This window comes from Blennius ocellaris (assembly GCF_963422515.1).
Source record: "Blennius ocellaris genome assembly, chromosome: 1".
Classification (NCBI taxonomy): domain Eukaryota; kingdom Metazoa; phylum Chordata; class Actinopteri; order Blenniiformes; family Blenniidae; genus Blennius; species Blennius ocellaris.
This window is the reverse complement of record NC_137650.1, coordinates 26044775-26062930: the sequence shown is the minus strand read 5'-3', so window position 1 is coordinate 26062930 and position 18156 is coordinate 26044775. Positions and strand designations below refer to the sequence as shown.

General features: G+C 42.2%; 1 protein-coding gene across 2 annotated transcripts in view; it reads left to right on the top strand.

Moving 5' to 3' along the window:
- Positions 1 to 711: 711 nt before the first annotated feature.
- Positions 712 to 18156, top strand: part of lgr4 (leucine-rich repeat containing G protein-coupled receptor 4) — a gene marked incomplete at its 5' end in the record, with an annotated part of 35819 nt that continues 18374 nt past the window's right edge. For both annotated transcript variants that reach the window (XR_013936721.1, XM_080500377.1), the window contains 4 exons: positions 712 to 893; positions 9337 to 9408; positions 16560 to 16631; positions 17539 to 17610. Coding sequence is in view for 1 of the 2 variants with exons in the window: in XM_080500377.1 (XP_080356503.1) it covers positions 712 to 893; positions 9337 to 9408; positions 16560 to 16631; positions 17539 to 17610 (398 nt within the window). The remainder of the gene's footprint in view (positions 894 to 9336; positions 9409 to 16559; positions 16632 to 17538; positions 17611 to 18156) is intronic.

Here is an 18156-nt window from a genome sequence, read left to right as displayed (position 1 = left end):
GCCCGCTCACTACCAAGCAGCATGCTGTTGATGTGAGGAGCAGAAGAGGAGGGGGAGAAACGTGAGGAATGGCTGAAAACTGAACGGTCGCTCTCCTGCGAGGAAACCGACCGGGAGCGCTGACCACACCGTCCCCCCCGGTTAAACGTTTTTGCTTGGACGCTTCTTCCCGCACGGTGGACCGAGGGGGTGGCGGGGGGAGACGCCGCTTCTCCCAACCCTCTCACTCTCCTGGGTTTGTTGGGTGATTTAATGGGACGGAGAGAACGTAACACAACCGTAAGGTAGACTCCCGCTCGTGTCGCCAGCACTTTTATTTTCACGGACTGAAACGACGCTCGGCAGTGAAAATGTTTCCGCCGCTGCTCCGGGGGGCTTCTCGGCTAGCTACGCGTTAGCGGGCTCGTTTTCTCCTCGGATTAGTGAATGTATGAAGAGTCGGAGAGGTCGTGTTTTTGTTTTTTTGAGTAACCTCATTTTTTATTTTTTTTTTTTTGGGGGGGGGGGGGGGCTTCATCGCCTCAACCGACCGACCACATGAGAAGTCGACGTCCGGAGTAGATTAAACCACAAACAAAGGCCCCCCTCCTCCACCTCCTCCTCCTCCTCCTCAGCTTCACCTCCTTCCCCGTTCCTCCTCGGGTATTTTTTTTTTTTTTTTTTTTTGTAATTTTCACACCGCGTCCACCTGAAAACCGACCGGAGGACAAAATGCGCGTGGATTTATTTTGGGTTTGCCTGTGGTGCTTGCTTCGCCCCGGTGCCACCGGTCAAGGGCAGTCCACGGCCGTTTGTTCGCCCTCCTGCAGCTGCGATGGAGATGGGGGAGCGGACTGCTCCGGGAGGGGGCTGACCGCCGTCCCGTCCGGGCTCAGCACTTTCACCTACTACCTGTGAGTATCGACACTCATCCAGCGGCACCGTCCAAGCCCCCCCGCTGGGTTTGTCATTCAGAGCACAAGTGCACGTCGGGCACCGAACATCACCGGGTAAAGTTTCTACAAATAGTCCCCCTCCCCACCCCCCTCCTGCGAGAAATGTCCTCATGGAGATGTTAGAAAGTATCAGCATTGTCAGTGCACAGCAACATGTTACCAAGCTATGCTGCTTTTTAAAAAATAAAGTTGCATTATACACGCAAACAATACCCAAACTGCACAGTTTCAATCCAGGCTTTCATTAAACTTTCTCATTTTTTTTTTTTTTTTTTTTACAAATAGACGTTGACAGTCTAATATGCGAGATGCAAATGATGAATTACAAATCCTGACATGACTGTAACGAAACTTTATCTTGTGGTATTTGACCTTGTTCACACTTTATCTAATCGCCACTTTTAAAATATTTTAAGTTGCCACCCTACAAACCTTTCGACATGCTTTGTTGTAGAAAACAAGTTGTTTCTTCGAACAGATTGCTGTTTCATGTCTATATTTGTTCACTAATGTGTTATTTGCACATTCAAGCCAATGTGGGAAGAAAAAGTCCACATACAATGTTTAAAGGTAAATAATAAGTGTTTACAGTTTCTCAGGAAATTACTTTATTACTCTTTTTAAGGGGGTACCAGTGGGTTTTCATGAGAATTCATTTTTAGTAACCTATCTGCCTCAGTTTACGACCATTCGAGGCATAGATAGAAGAAAATCAGCCTTAAATGGATAAAAATGTGTGAACTAGGTATGAATTGTGGTTTACTTGATAGCCTTGATTACGGTGGAGTTATTGTACATGCTGTGATCTTGCAGTGTGATTCACTGCTGTAAGGTTTAGGGTTTCAGCCAACAACTACTTTCTTTCTTCATCAGTTAATCTCAATCAAGTTGTTGTTTGGACTTACAGAAGCCAGACAATGGTGAAGGAACATTCACTGGGTTTTTTTTTGTGCGAGATTGAGAGCACAACGGTGTACTTGTTCTGTTTTCAACAAACGGTAATCAAAAGATATTTGGTTTACTGTCAATTAGATTTAAAGGAAGAAGAAAATGTTATCGCTCATACTTGAACATGAAAGCTGTTTTTAAACGTCTGAATCAACTAGAAGTTGCAGCTCATCTTTCGACCAATGCAGGTATATTGGATTCATGAATGTCAGAGAAGTCTATGGCACACAATCTCGATCAGATTATTTTTAAATTTGTCTTTCTTAGTGTGATACTGTTTGTGAATTATATAGTATTTAATTTTGGCTGTGTTTCTCTGATACCAATTCAGTGTGAATGGGATATTTTCCACACTACAAAGTTGTACAGTAATGGACCCTTTGCACTATTCATTTACAGGATTTAGTGCCGGTTCAAATATCCCGAGTATGTTTGGAGAACCAATTTTATGCAGACCACTTGCTTGTTTGGTCCCTGTACCCAACATATTGACTCAAAATGTTATTTCTACCTGCTTTTCAACAGCATGCCGGGTCTTCAAACATACTTTTGTAAACTTAAAACCATCAGCTTTTTTTTTTTTTTTGTCATGAATGGTTTCTTTTTTTGTAGTGGTCAAGGCAGTATTTAAACCAGCATTTTCACCTTTTAAATCCTTCTTTTCTGTCGTTGCTGGAGGGTATGTGGAAGTGTTCAAATGTCAGTTTGGCTCGTAACAAACGTTTTACCTTAATGAGCAAACAAGATGTTCCTCGGTGCACAAAATACACCATTTAAAGGTGCAAGCTGTTGCTGAATCTCAACTTTTCAGATTTCTTTCTCCTGAAAGTTGTTGTATTCAACTCTTAGTGACTGAATCCCTGAGAAATGTGAGAGCTGCTGAGGTCACAAAAAGGGTTAGTTTTGGGTGAGTAATACATGGATGGTAGCCAGTTGTGCTGTATGTTTGGTACATAAAAATTAGGAGTCGGCCTGTGCTGCTCCCACGTTTTCAGTAAAAGCCTGACTGAAGAGTTTAACTATTGCCTCCAGTCAGGGCACTGGGGTTTATACAAAGTGAGGCCAGTAGGCAGCAGGTAGGTTATTCTCTGTGGAGCGGTGCGGTTACAGTTGATGATTGTCCCATGAAGAGGCAGTTTGTTTCACAACTCCTGGGTTAATGACAAACCAAAGCAGCCACCTCTGACTGTGGCCCCTCAAAAGCAAACAAGCCTTATTCAAGACGTGTCGCTTTGGTTCGGAAAATAACTTGTTTGAATGTGTGCAAGTGTAAAAGTTTGTTCGAGGAAAGTTTTACACTGTTTCGCCACCTTTTCAAGAACTGTGACCCATGGTGTCGCTGCACGAGAACTTCTAATGTGGCCCTTAAAATGACCATTGTTAAGAGAGTGTGAGGTAAAACTGTGCAGGGAGAAAGTAGATACATGTCACACCAGGGCCTCACGCCGCACTGCATACTGCTCGAGCTCTCAGCATACTTCTTCTGGGAAAGAGTACTTCAGTATATCGCGAGCAGTCAGACATCTCAATCACAACACCACACGATGTTTTCATAAAGTGATATCACAGCCCTTACTGCAACTCTGCGAGCCAGTTTCATGTCCAAATGGAAAAGCGTGTTGTTTTCAAAGCTTGTGCTGTCGATGGCTCTCCATGTGCCCCTGCACACCGTAATCTAAATGCTGTGTGACAGGTTTTAAACACTAAACTGCTTAATGGATTCACTACAGACTCTTTAAAAGTATGTGAAAGGTTGTTTGTCCCTCTCTGTCCTTCTCTCATTTGTTCTCCTGGTCTCTTGAACTTTCGTTGTCCTCTCCCACTCCCTCTGTCTTTTGTATGCGGAGCAGTGGGGTTAGGGATCATGATGGATTAGTGAGACATATTGCAGCTGCAAGGGCTCCTTCTCTCTGGGCTAAGGCACCCACAGTGTTTTCTGTTGACGTGAAAGGAAGAAATTGCATATGTAAGTGTTTTGTCATTGCAACAATTGAAACTTTTTTTTTTTTTTTAAACCGTTGTCCTGATTGAAGAAGCAGAGTGAAAAACTAGAAACTTGCCCCGAAAACATCACGTGCCGATCAGTACAAAGAATGAAAGGTGTGTTCATTTAATGATAAAATATAAGATTCAATGCCCAAAAGCTTCTAGATTACCTCATAACACAGATTGTCAACTACTTATTTTGATGTTATCTTTCTACTGTTGATATTTAGAAGGGGGGGAAATAAAACATGGTAATGGAAGATCAAGCATTTTCACAATAAATCATCTGACAGTGTTGGCAGAGACTTCTACCTACGGCCCACAGGGGCTTGAGTTCTGGCTTCTCTAATGGAAACAGTCCTGTCACAGAAAAGCAGATGAGAGAAAAGACGAGGCCCCTCAGCCAGTAACAAAGCAAACACTCCTTCAGGAGGTATGCAGTCTACCTGTCGCAGGCTCTCTGCGCAGCTTTCAGTTTTAGTGTAGTCTCGGCACTTTTCAGGAAGCTGGAAGTTGTTATTGGCATACAACCTTTACTAATGTTTAGACCTTTCATAACGTGAAGGAAGCTGAGACGTGGGGGGGTGGTGGTGGTGGTGGTGGTGGTGGGGGGCCGTCAGGGGTCTTGCACTCTGCTGGTGGAGCTTGCCGGCTTCACCATTGGTGCCCTCAATCCATTTTTAACTGAATGATACTTTTGTTCTTGGTCAGCAGAGGTGAAAAGAGCCAGTCAGTGGTTCCCGCTTCCAAACAGGATGAGCTGTGGATGGAAGAATATTAACGCCCCCTGCCCGCCCCCCCCCCATCAGAATCCTTAACCCTGTTCTTCATTTATATACCTTTTACCATCCCCCCCACAACCAGTCAGCATCTTGCAGCTAATGATTTCAGTTTTTTTTTCTTTGTTGCTTTTTTGGTGCCTATAGTTTTCTCTCCTTAAAAATGAGCCCAGGCAGAGGAGAGTTAAGACTGTGGGTGTTTTCTTGACGTAATTGATGTTTTTAGAAAGTCGGTGAACACAGTCTTTAGAGTTTGTTAATATTGTCAAACAATGACCAACTGTCTAAAAAGTAAGACCAGGGGGACTTCTGAGACTCAAAAGACAGGAGTTCGAGTGGGTTCACAGAGCCAAACATTTTTGTCCAAAACATGGATTGAGTTTCAGAGATTACTGTATTAAAAGAGTAACATTTCAATCAGTTTTTACTTCACATGCACCACAAAAAGACCTGCTTAGACTCACCACTTTTCTTTTAGTATATGATAGGATCAGGGCAGCATTGAAATGTGTTTCCACACAAGAACCTGAAGTAATTCCATCAATCGCATCATGTAAACCCTCCTATCTTATTAGATTGGCCCAATTGAAACTCAGACCAGAAGAGAGGAGGACATTTATGATCCGGTCCAAGTCAACGGCACATTCTCTCGGAGCAGCACGTCTGTTGTGTCACATCACCATGTTGCACTTCATCCAAAGTGTTTTCTGGAAGAAAAAACAACAACATTTGGTTGCACGAGACAAAACCACTAAAAGACATTCAAATGTTTTAAAGGTTTGATAGTGTACAATTGGCAGTCATGCATTATTTTTAACCAGGTCATGAGAACCTCACAGAGTCTGGATCTAACAAGTCTGTCTTTATCACTGGTGAGTTTAAAGGTATAAATTAATGTGGGCTCATGTGCGCATATTAAAAATGCCCAACATCACAAAGCAGAGCATTGATCTATTGATCGGGGGATGTTTTTTTTTTTTTTGTATTTATAAACTTGCACATTAATCTGATCATAATTTTAGGTGGAAATTAATTGGTGACCTACTCAGAAGTTCAGGTGTTGTAGCCACACTGGAACAGGGTGAGGACTTTATTCTGTATCGCAGCATTCATCCGTTAAATACCAGAGTTACACTTTGGTTTGAATATTAATGTTGTTTCAATGAAGTTAGGTTAATCTTTAAAGTGTCCTTTTAAAATGAATTGTGTCAACTGCTTTGTACTAATCCTCCTTGCAGAGCACATGGTCTCATATTGTACATGTAGTGTATGTCATTCGGCAAAACTAAAAGGTTTAAATGAAAGTCAATGAACGTTTGAATGAGACTTCAGGCAAAAACTCACATATACACGAATGAACTAAAAGGTCTCAAATGGAAATGTGTCTCCATTCTGTCCTTTTCAATTTTACAGTTCCCTCAGTAACCCCCTCCGCCTTTTTGCCTGTTAAATTGAAAACTGCACATGCATGTCTACACAGGGGCATTTGAGGCTGTTGCATAAAATGACAATTTCCCTATAATAAAGACTCAGTAATAACATATTTGACCTCTCAAATGCTTTTACTGTTTTGCCACGACTGCCCGTACAGTGAAGGGCAGCATAGCCACAGCTGTCAGTATACACTGGATCTATTCATCTGCTGCACTGCTTTGCACTCCGATGCATCTGTCAGAGCACCCAGTCCCAAATACAGTGATGCACTTATACTTCTGAAAGGTTGCAGGTACACTGAACATGTGAAGTAAAAAGTTGCTTAATAGTGCGAATAGACGCGTCTGTTTTATCAGGCACACAATTCGCAAATGCATCCGAAATGTGTCTTATTATTGACAGAGTATAGTATGTGTCATTAAGAAAGTAGGCTGCGTAGCAACAGGCTGCCGTGGTCATTTGATTTTTAAATGGCGAATTATAACACCTGCTGCTGTTCTTTGATTTTACACAATCGATGTCTCAAAGTGAAACTTTGAGAAACGATGACAATATAATATAAAACACTGTATTAATCACACTGACTCGCATATTAATGCATGCAGACAGAAAGGTTTCTATGTTGATAGTTATGTCTGGTTTCCACAAAGTGTTTCACTTTGCATTACAACTGAAATGTCCTATTTTACTTTTACCAGACCCCAGGAACAAGTTTTTCTTTTTTTTTTTTCTTTTTAATTTTTCCAGGAGTGAGCTGATATTTGGCCTCTATCCCACGCAGGCCTGATTTGTGATGAGCTGCGCTGATTGTTGTCCTTCCGGTGAAACCTCCCACAGGAACCAATGACCTTTCCAGTTGTGTTAAAGCAGTTCTTGGCGTCTTGGTTTATGACCCCAATCAGATTCCTTTCCTGGTTCCTCGTTTGCTCTCGGAAATTATCTGGATGACTGATGTCCAAATAATGAATCTTTTTGTGCTCTTGCAAATAAGTTACACAGTTTCCCCATGAAGAGAGAGTAACCAGGTGTGTGTGAAGTGGCCATGTAACTCGTACACGCGCTTCTTATCAAGCATGATCATTTGATAATAATAAAGCACATTATAGGACTCGTTAGGATTAATGTATATGTTCCTGGTTTGTTGGACAACTGTCATTTGTGAAACTTGGTGTGGCAGTACTGGACAAAGGTCATGACTATTGAGCGGTCTTGAGAATGTGTCAGCAAGGAGGTGCAGTTTATTACCTGCATTTATTTCGCATACTTTGTTCAGTGCAGCAGTTGTACTACAGAAAAGAAAAGAATATACATGTGCAGCATGATGGTAGAAACACAGTAGCGCAGATACACAGGGGGAAAAAAAATGACAAGCAGCTTTTAGTGAAGATGTGACGCGTTCATCGCCTCGTAGAAGAACCAGCAGTCTGTTTTATTCAGGTTTTTGGATTTCCATGAACACATTTGCAGAGTAAAAGGTTAGTGCTCATGCGAATACTGTTACAAAGTTAGACTTTGTTTTTAAAACCATTCTGAACAGATTTGAATCCAAATAAAAAAAAACTAAACAAAAACTGCAGCAGACACGTTTTCCTCTCCTCGAAGCATGCCTCATACCTTTCCTCAGATTATCTGTCTGCTCAAGAAGCCAAATGGCACATGGGATAGGAATTCACTGATACCTGTTTGCAGAAGCGTTTAGGCTTGTCACTATTTATCACAGCTGCATTTCTAGTGTCCTCTCCCATCTGTCTTAGCAGGGACAGGCCAGGACCTTGATGAGTATAGCAGTTGGACACAGAGGGAGGGAGGAAGTGTGATAGAGTCTTGCAGGCCTCCCGTACTCCCGAGCCCCGCATGTGGTTTTCGACCAGTCACCAGTCTGGGGAAGAGTTAGTCAAACGGTATGAAATGTGGTTTAGGGGATGTATCCATCTGACCACCAGCGGTGGCGGATGTGCAGCCATGGTTGCAGAACACCAGAGATGTTGTCAGGGTGGAGAAAAGCAGCAAACAGAAGGATGTTGATGGAAGTGTTGTTGTAGCTGCTCAGTCTACATAGTAATTGGATAAGCAGGTAAGTAGAGATGGGACATCGGTCGCTGGGATGATGAGGGTTCTGTCAGGGCCCACCTTTTAAGGTGTGTGTATGTGTCTGTGTGTGTGTGTGTCTGTGTGTGTCTGTGTGTATTTGGGTCTGCGGAGGAAGGGCAATATGATCCTTGCAGGATTCAGGGGCCCACACACAAGGTCCAGGAGAGATCTGGCAGTGAAATTCAAGATGGCCAGTTGGGAGAGTGAGAGAGGAGGGAGGGGTGTGGTGGGGGTGCTTTATTTGTGGATGTTTTATCAATCTTGATTGTGCCATCTCTTTGCATTTGGCTTCTACAGGCATTTTTCTTTGAAGCAAGTTAGTGAGCTCCTCATCAAGATTAGGCTGCCAGAGCACTGTTTTCTTTCACTGCTGAAGTCTCCTCAGTGCACTTTCGACAGCGTGTTTGTTCCCTTTTTTTTTTTTTTTTTTTTTTTTTTAAAGTGGCAGACCCCCATTTGTCAAAGTCTGAAAACAGACAGGCTCTCCTTACAGCAGCAAACATACACCTTTTCATGTTTTTTCCCCCTGATATTCTTTATGAGGCCGTGAACACACAGACTTGCATTAGATTTGGTGAGGAAACAAATCAAGTCCTGTGTGCATATTTTTCTTGCCGCTACATGCCTATCTTTACTTGTTGATTTGAAAAATGAATATCCCCGCGGGTAAAGAGAAGGGCTTTTTAAAGGCTTTTTTTTGTTGAGGTTACACTCATGCAGGCACAGTCAAACGCACACAGCTGCCATGTGAGACGGGTAATCTGACAACCCTATTGTATCCATACATATCTTAACTGCAAACATTTCAACAAGGTAATATGCATGTTTGCTCTGGTTTAATAAACAAATCAAATGCGACACGGATATCATTTCCTAATTCTGCAAAGTTGATTTCCTCACACAATATCATGGTAGTTAAGTGAAACTTTTGAAACCCTTTGCAAAACCAGAGAGAACTGACTCTGTCGTCAAGGCAGGGAGGTAGATATTAAAATTTCTACAACATATTTAAATACCAAACAAGCAAAATGCCAGCGTTCATAAACCACTTTTCTCAATACATTGTTATTCTAGTACAAAATCATCTTTTTTATTGCAACCACATTGAATGTATGAAGAAACTGGCACTTTAACCGTGTTTCTGTTTGTTTTTGTTTCAACAGTGACCTGAGCATGAACAACATCACTGAACTTCCAGCATATGTATTCAAAAGCTTCCCGTATCTGGAGGAACTGTGAGTACCCCCCCTCCCCTCCCTTTTTTTTTTTTCTTACCTTATAATGATGTATTTACTCTGCGAGGTGTTGACATGAGGGCTGGTCTTTATGATATGCACCTGGGTATTTCAGTTTGTGCTGTAAAAGCTCCTGGTATAGGTACACGGCATACCCTCTTCTTCTTCTTCTTCCATGAGCGTGGCTTTATATGAGGTAACTAATCGCTCGCCCGTCATGAATTGGAACAGTTGAGCAGTTATAAAAGGTGCAGTAGAGCTCAATTAAAAAAAGGTGAGACGAGGCAGCAATCATGTGACATACTGTATTGATTTTTGCTTTTAAGGGATTATCAGGGTGGCAACAGCAAAGCTACGCTGTGGGGCTTTGTTGAGTGGCATGCATCTAATCTTGGTGGGTGTTATTTCTTTACTCTTTAAATACTCTGCTGTCTGACTCAGTGCTGCTGGGAGCCGGAGATAAAAATCTGTCTACCTGATATCAGGTAACATGTAGCCGAGAGAGAATGCAAAATGACCCTTGAGTGAGCGTACTCCAGTGGTTCCAGCCTCACTTGGCTTTGCAGGCCCCCTACCCCCACCCCATTTTTTTTTTGTTTTTTTGAGGTTCTATTTTTTGCATCTTTCAGCTGGTCGAATCGTCACCTCTTCTCCTCCATGCACCACTCCAATCTGCTTTGTTGAGAGGCAATTTACTTTTCATCGTATTGTGCAGAGGAATGCAAGCCAGGAAGGAAAAGGGCAAAACAATGGTTTCTGTGGCAACATGGCTAAAAAAAACCACCCACTGTCATTTCGACGTCTTTCTCGTCTTAAATCGTCAAAACTGACGGACTCTTGGTGAGGAAGCCTGCCTTTTTTTTTTTTGAAGGCAGGAAGTTTGATTGACATAAACCCTTAGTTCATTTGTGTGTTGGTTTAACCTTTGCTTTTTTTTTTCCTGGGAGCAAATCAGCAGTTCTGTCTCTGTGAACTTTAGTGGATGACTTTTTTGCTTTAGGGTTGCAGTAGTGTCAGTTAACCGGACCATGGGCCCCGAGGGCAGAAGCAGGGAGAGGAAAAGCCAACGGAGAAAAAGATCAGGGGAAGAAAAGAGAGCGGGCCATCTTCATACAGGACAGGAGCAGAGATGAGGGAGGAGTACTCCCTCCTTCTCAGTCACGCAATCCGCTGCACACTCTTTCTTACTTGCCAAAGGCACAACAAAGCTCAGCAGACGTGATGACAGAGGCATTCTCTGTCTCCTTAGCAGTTTCTTTATCTTCTTCAATGAAACCAGTGACTGGCTCTTTATATATCAGCTGGAAAATGTGGCCGTCCCGGCTGATATAATCCATTTTGTTGACTGATTGATTAAAAAGATCAGTTGTAACTTGTTTAATGTTACTTCAATCATATGTTTCTTTCTTATATGTTTCAGACACATTCCAACTCTTTCAATACATCTGTTAGCAGTGTGCCTCATCTATTAGTAAAAAACAATTCCATAAATAAAATTCACTTTTTTGATATGAAAAGTTTATTTTGGACATTTTGGAACAATAATAAAATCATTTTATAAAAATGCAAACAAACACAACTGATAACAACAACTCGAAAGAATAATTGCCCGACATATCCGAAAAGGAGTAGGAAGAAGCGAGGCTTATTTACTCCCCTTTGTCCACCTCAACCATCAGTTATTCATACCGCTGCAGTTTTTTTTATATACATATTTTCCACAAACTCTATATTTTCTTATTCCCAAGAAAAAAAAACCTGTACTTTGTGAACACCATTATTTTGTACTGTTTTTTGGGTTGCCTAAGCTCCACCTCCAATCCGTTCCACTATCTCCAGATACTGGAAGACAAAAGGACTTCAGTGTTGTGCTAAACCTACCATGTTTTACCTTTAAATCTCCTCTCCACATAAAACATCCATCTCTGCTCAAAAATAAGTTTGTAATAATTGTAAGAAGTTGGTTGTTTATCGCTTTATACACTCCACCATGGGGTGAACTGTCCTGCCCTAATAGGTCGCCTGAAAAAAAAAGCCTGTTTTCTGAATCCAGAGTTGGAACAAAACATGCAGAACCCACTTTCAGTTTCAGGGTTCAGGCCGGGTTTTTCTAACAGTGTAGGGGCGGGGCCACTGCAAGTTATGCCAGGTGTTACAGGGTTGCCCAGGGGGGTGAAGCCCTCTGGAAACTCTGAGGTTTTAGGCTATTAAGAAGACTTATTTGACAACCGGGCGGACTATAAGCAGTGGCATATATTTAACCTACTTCACTGAGTTGATGTAAATTAGCAGGTCCTCGACGTCACATCACACTCTTATATACCTCCTTGTATTGAAAGGTGATGAGCAATGCAGATACTGCACAGCATTCCTTTAATGAAAACCTTAAGTAAAGGTGTAAAACACTGAATTGATAAATCTTGAAGTATCTCATATAAACTATCAAGCCATAAAATTTAAATCTGTCTAATCAGTCAGTCGATATCGCTTGGAAGTACGCTGTGATGTAGTGCATTGTTATTGACCCGTTTTGAAACGGTGTGGGACCAAAGGGTGCAGGTGAATCAGTCTTTTAACACTATACGCATGCACAAGAAGCCCCTGTAAAACCGCGTATGTAACCGGCGGTACCCTGAAAGACGGTCAGCGTAATGGCCATAATCACAGCATCAACTTCAGAAGTGTGGCAGTGTAGTGGCCCGTTATGCTGAAATGTGCCGGCGAGAGCACCGAGTTTGTCTGCACCAAATGTTTGGAACACACGAGTGTCCAATCCTGGTCTTACAAGGCCCCTGCCCTGCATATTTAGGGTCCCTTCCTGCTGCAACACACTTGATAGCAATAAGGGTTTTCTTATTGGACATTCGTAGGAGCTTGTTGAATAGATTCAATTGTTTCGAAGCAAGGGGGCATTTAAAACGGCACAGAGGTTTGTTCGGTCCAAGATTGGACCCCGCTGACTTGGTGTCAGACCAAGATTTGATGCCTCATTTATATTTCCTTCCTTGTCTATAAACAGGGCGGTCCTCATGTCGTCATGCTCAGTCGTGAAACAAGCAAACTGCTCCACCAGTCGGTGCTGTGTTTGGACCTGAGATGATCGTCAATGTGAACTGTAATAACTGCAATTGTGCACCCCGATCAGCACTAATCGGTGCGAAACCAGCTCTCTCCCCTATTGAGTCTGTTCTGGGTTTGTCGCAATTTGAATGGTTGAGAATGCTTTAAATTGTTAAGTTGCCAAAACGGTCCAAACAGGTAAACTTGCATCCTCTTGTATCTCCTGCAAATCTATATGTCAAGATATATCGCCTTCCTTCTAAGTTAAAAATATTTGAGCGTGGAAGTAAGTGCATGACATCTTTCTCAGCATTTAAGTGCATCTGATTATGTTGTTTTACGCTCACTCAAGTATTTGGGACTTATGGAAAGGATCATGGACTGACTCGTACGTTTTTCTTCTCAGCAGTATAATGATTGTAATGAGGAATAATTATTATTATGGAGTCATGAAGTAGGAGGACTGGGTTTCCAATGCGCATTTTGGTGGGTTTTTTTATGTGATATAATTGTCAAGTTTTCTGTCAACAGTAATGTTTTGTGTTGCGTAACTGTTTAATTTCTGTGTAATTTACTTTCTGAGAGATAACACGTTGTTGCTATGAAGCAGAATCCTTTTAGAGCAACCGAAAAACTCCACGGGAGTGGATGATTTTACAGATAATGAACCCAGATTCAAGTTATTTACATCTTTGTTAGAAAATTGTATTTACAATATATAACTTCACCATCTTTTCCCCTTTCGACATCTTAATGACAAATACGTTTGTTCAACTTTCAAACCCAATTCACAAGCAGGAGACGCACTTTGGTGTCAAAATCATCGCTGAGCTTCTGTTTTGAGACCAGCAACGTGACAGTAACTTGTATTTCAGGAACCGGGCATCGGAAAATGCTCCTTCCCTATTGTTGCTCTGTTAATAGCTCATACACAATTATCACAAATTGTTGTGAACATTTTAATTACCATCTTGCACGTAGAAAATATCGTCACAGGCCTATTGAGGCTACCTGTACCAACAGTGATAACCAAAAGGTGTGTGTTCCTCATGTGGGAGCTTGTTGTGGTGGGTACGACTTCTTCTGACATAGCCACATGTTTCCCAAAATAAATAGTCGGTTAAATTTTATAGGCTTTTTTTTCATTTTAATTGTAAGCTGATTGTGGTAATTTCACTGCTGTCATATCGCAGGTTTTTTTTTAATTTTTTTTTTACGTTTTTCACTTTGAAAGTTTGCGGTTGACAGAAGCAGACCTGTGGGAGTGGTGTTGCACAAGGCGAGGATTTAGTCTTTCCTCATTGAGAATCATGAAAGCCCTCAAGCAACATGTACTGAATTTGCAGAGAAAGGCAGGAGGAGGTGAAGCACTTGGTGTTGTGAAACCTGAAAGATAGCTGGATGATTTGTCAAACTATGTTTGCATGTGGTTATTAGACTTGTGAGAGTCGCCAGGTTCTCACGTAGATGGAGGACTGAAATAATCACACCCGTAGTTATCTGAGGGGGGGGGGGGGGACAGAGTCGTAACCGCTTCCGCCCAGTGTGGTGTGTCGGCTTGAATATGGAGGCATCCATATGCGTGTGACAACCTGTACTGCAAGTCCATATTATGGGCTGTATTAATCATCAGTTTAAATGTGGGAATGCATTCGTCTGACAAGTTAACACATCCAGTATGTCTACATTAAAATGTTGACTTGGCCTTTGCTTTTGGAGCCAGTACAATTTTTTTTGTTTGTTTTGTCTCAAGTGTTTGGCCAACTCAAGTTGAGAAATCTTCTGAGGAATCCCTTTATGTGAAGACCTCGACCTATTAAAGCAGATCTGTGACTTGACAGGAAATACCGACAGTATTGTAGAGACGCAGAGCCTTTCAAAGTAAAGATGGACAAGAGGTCCACACATTTGTCCAATGATCCTTTAAAGTTGTGGAGGCTTTAAACAGTACACTGACTAAGGTTCATACTCTGGAGAGGCTAAGCAAGGCATTGTGTCCCTACTCAGTCTGTGGGAAAAATAGGCTAGGCTTCTAGTTGATAATTGGTCTTTTGGGATGTAGGTTGGCACCACGGGCCTGTGCCACTCACACATTGCACATGTGAACAGGGCCAAAGTGATCTTGGTTTCACCGGCATGGACTCGTGGCCGGCCCTACTTCCCCCCACAGAATTTTCCATTAAATTACTTGCTCTTTTATTCAGTGAAATTTATGACCAACTAACAAAAGACCTGTTTCAAGTCCTCATAACAGGCATGTGGTCCTCACACACAGTCGGCCTTGATTCTCGGGCTCGCACCCAGCAGCTCTTGTTGCAGGGAATTCAGCCTGGCCTGACTCACGTTGCAGGGTGATAAATCTGTTGCTAATCTCTCAGGCCAGATAGTATACTTGGTCTCTGTGTCCCAGTCAGCCTGTCCCCTGCTTATTTACACCCCTGTTTCCTATATACTTCCTGTTCCCAACAGGAAAGGGAGGGGTCCCCACAGCCTCCAGTAATTCATGCAGCTGAAGCAGCTGTCTTATGATAAATGTTACAGCATTTCATATAACTGCTGGCATTCTGTGAATTATCCCTCGCTCTCGAAGGGGATCGCTGAATAGTAATGGTTGTGGGGCTCAGAAAGGGCTCTAAGAAGGGGGGTATCCAGGAACAGCTCTAATCTCTTATGGGTGACGGACGAAGTGACAACAGGCCATGGCACAGTCACGTCTTTGACACCCCAGGCCTCGTGCTCCGCTCCAGAGCTGGAACCTAATACACTGAAAGGCTTCCTGTAAAGAAGCGCACCCCCCCCCCCCCCCCTTTAAAGTACTGCTTTATTCAAAAATAAAATAGCAGTTCAATATTTAATTTCTTTGCCGAAATGTCTCTTGTGTCTTTTAAACTGGCAAGCTCGCGTAACTCCCATTTTAGTTTCCTCCTGTTGGCTCCCTGTGTATTTTATAGTTGACGTTAAGATGTTACTGACTACTTTTAAAGCTTGCCGTAGCGTTGCCCTGTTTTATATTTCACAAACACTGAAAGTCTGCTTTTAGCATTTGTATGCCCTCAGATCCTCGGGTGTCTCCCCTCAGGTTGTTCTGGAGACGAGACTGAAATCTAAAGGTGACCAAGTTTATCGACTCATAAAGCCTTTTGGCTGTGAAACGACCTGCCTGAGGAGACCAGGCTCCAACTTTTTCAATTCCACCTTAAAACACACTTCGATGTATCGTCTGTTTGTGACGGTATGATGTCGCTCTGCCCATCATTTCTGCTCTGTAGCTTTCACTCTTTCTAAAGTGAACGGAATGAAGCCTTTGGGGAAATGCTTTAAGTAGTTAAGCTGGTTTTTCCTCTCCTTTGTCTTCACTTTCACACAACCAATGAAAAATTTAATGTGGAGTACATCCCTCACAAACCCGCTGGATTATTGGTGTCCCATTTTTTTCATTAAACTAGAAGTTTCAGGTCGTTGAAATGATGGCTCTCCCATTTATCCTCTCAGCTTTATGGCTTTGGGCACGAGCATGTACGCTCATGGTACAGCTTTGTCATGGTTCAATTAAAAGGTTTTTGTTTTGTTTTGTTTTTTGTTTCTTTACCATCGTTCCATGTGACACCCACACGCCCCGGACAGGTCGCCAGTTCATCACAAAGTAAACATGGAGAAACTGACACACACGATGCATGTTGTACAGAAGGATTCCAGAGGTTTGCAGAGAAAACCCATGCATATATGGGAAGAACATGCAAACTCTGCACTGCCATGAGGCAAGAGTGCTAACCACGACACCACTGTGCGGCCCGTGGGTTGTTTTTTTTTAAGGCTTTTCTTGGATACCTTGTGACGCGTGAACTGCATTTTGCAATCTGAGAAACAAGAAAAGTGATTGTGACTCCTGACTGCTTTAATATTCAATTTCCTTTCCATATCTTCTTCCGAACTCATTTTTGCTGTTTAAAAAAAAAAAAAAAAGGTGTGTTCTTATTTCATTATTAATGAACTATTTAATTATTTAATTAACTGCTTTTTCCTTGACTTAATACCTTCTCGTGAAAGCACTATGTCATGAAAATAATTTAGAAATTGTGTTTCTCACCCAGGCGACTTGCAGGGAACGACCTGTCATTCATCCACCCTGAAGCCCTGTCTGGACTGCATCAGCTTAAAGTCCTGTAAGCACGCACCCCGTCTGCCAATGTCAACACACACACACACACACACACACACGCAAGCACACATGCATGGCCGTGGCTGCGACGGTGTGAAATTTTCCACAAGCTGGGGGAGAAAGTAAATATTGCAATTTGTGGTAACATTGTGGTGCTGCCACTTATTACCTCTGGACATCTTCTTCAAATAGTCTAAATGCAATTTTCCACCCCTGCCTGTGTGTATGAAAACCCTCCGAGAGAATTGTGTACAAGCTCTGTTTAAAAAAAAAAAAATTAGTATAGCATAAATTAGAGCGGGCAGCTCGCCCTGGTGTGCTTGCACAGACTCAGGCACTCAGGGCAGCACACAAAGAGCTGCCCTGTTTTTCTTGCGCTCCAAGCCAACGGTTCAAAGTCCTGTTTATCTACAGGTGAGGTCTTAGATACAAGGTCGATAACGGATGCATCACAAGTGCTTATCACATCAAGAGGTTTATTCTTAGTTGTTAGTTGTAGCTGCACAAATAAAACGAGGGTAGTTTTCCTGACCCAACGCAGCTTAAAATAAAAAGTCTGATTTGTGTTCAGGCTTTTACACATGAGCTTCGTTTTACGTTTTCACGATGCAGCGTTCAGTCGTGAAATTAAACACTTTACACATAAAGACTGAATTTTATTCCCCGGCAGCAATTTGTGGAGACTCCACTGACTGCCGGTATTTGTTCAGGAAACCTCCATGAAGCCAGTGTCTCATTTCGAGAGGGTAATTGTAACCAGTGCGAAGCCACATAAGCAATGACTGCACTTGCTATGAGGACAACCTCAGAAATGTCACTAATATCCTCAGCCTTGAAGTTATCTCTTACAGCTATATTATTTAGAAGTTTGAGTTTAAATTGATAACTTTGTTGTGTGCTATTTCTTCCAGAATGCTGCAGAATAATCAGCTGAAAACGGTTCCCAGTGCAGCACTAAACAACCTTCACTCTCTTCAGTCTCTGTAAGTCTCTCACACACACACACACACACACACACACACACACACACACACACACACACACACACCTACTTTGGACCCGCAAACAAAGAAATTAAAGGCCACATGTTGAGCATCGTCCACTCAGAAAGTCTTTGTGTCTCAAGTGGGCCTTCCTGACCAGCATATAAGCCATTAGGGAAACACTTGCGGAGGTTATAATATTATTTATCAGGGTCCGCACTCCAGTCAGATGTGATGCTGAACGAATGTACTTTAAACTGACTGTATTGTCAACTTAAACACCAATTCTACTACTTCAGAAACAGCAATTGTAAATGTGAAATTTTATCATGGTGAAAAATGTAATTCTTGCTTTTTATATTTCTGTTTCAAACTCTTTTCTACTTCACTTGTCTTGGCCCTCAACAGCATGTGGATGTCTTCACTAAAAGCTCCTTGTGACTATTTAACCTCCTTTACTCTCAATTTGTGGACAAGAAGAAACATGGTCATCATCATTATTATTATTATTGTTATTGTTATTGTAGTAGTGCGGAAATACCACTG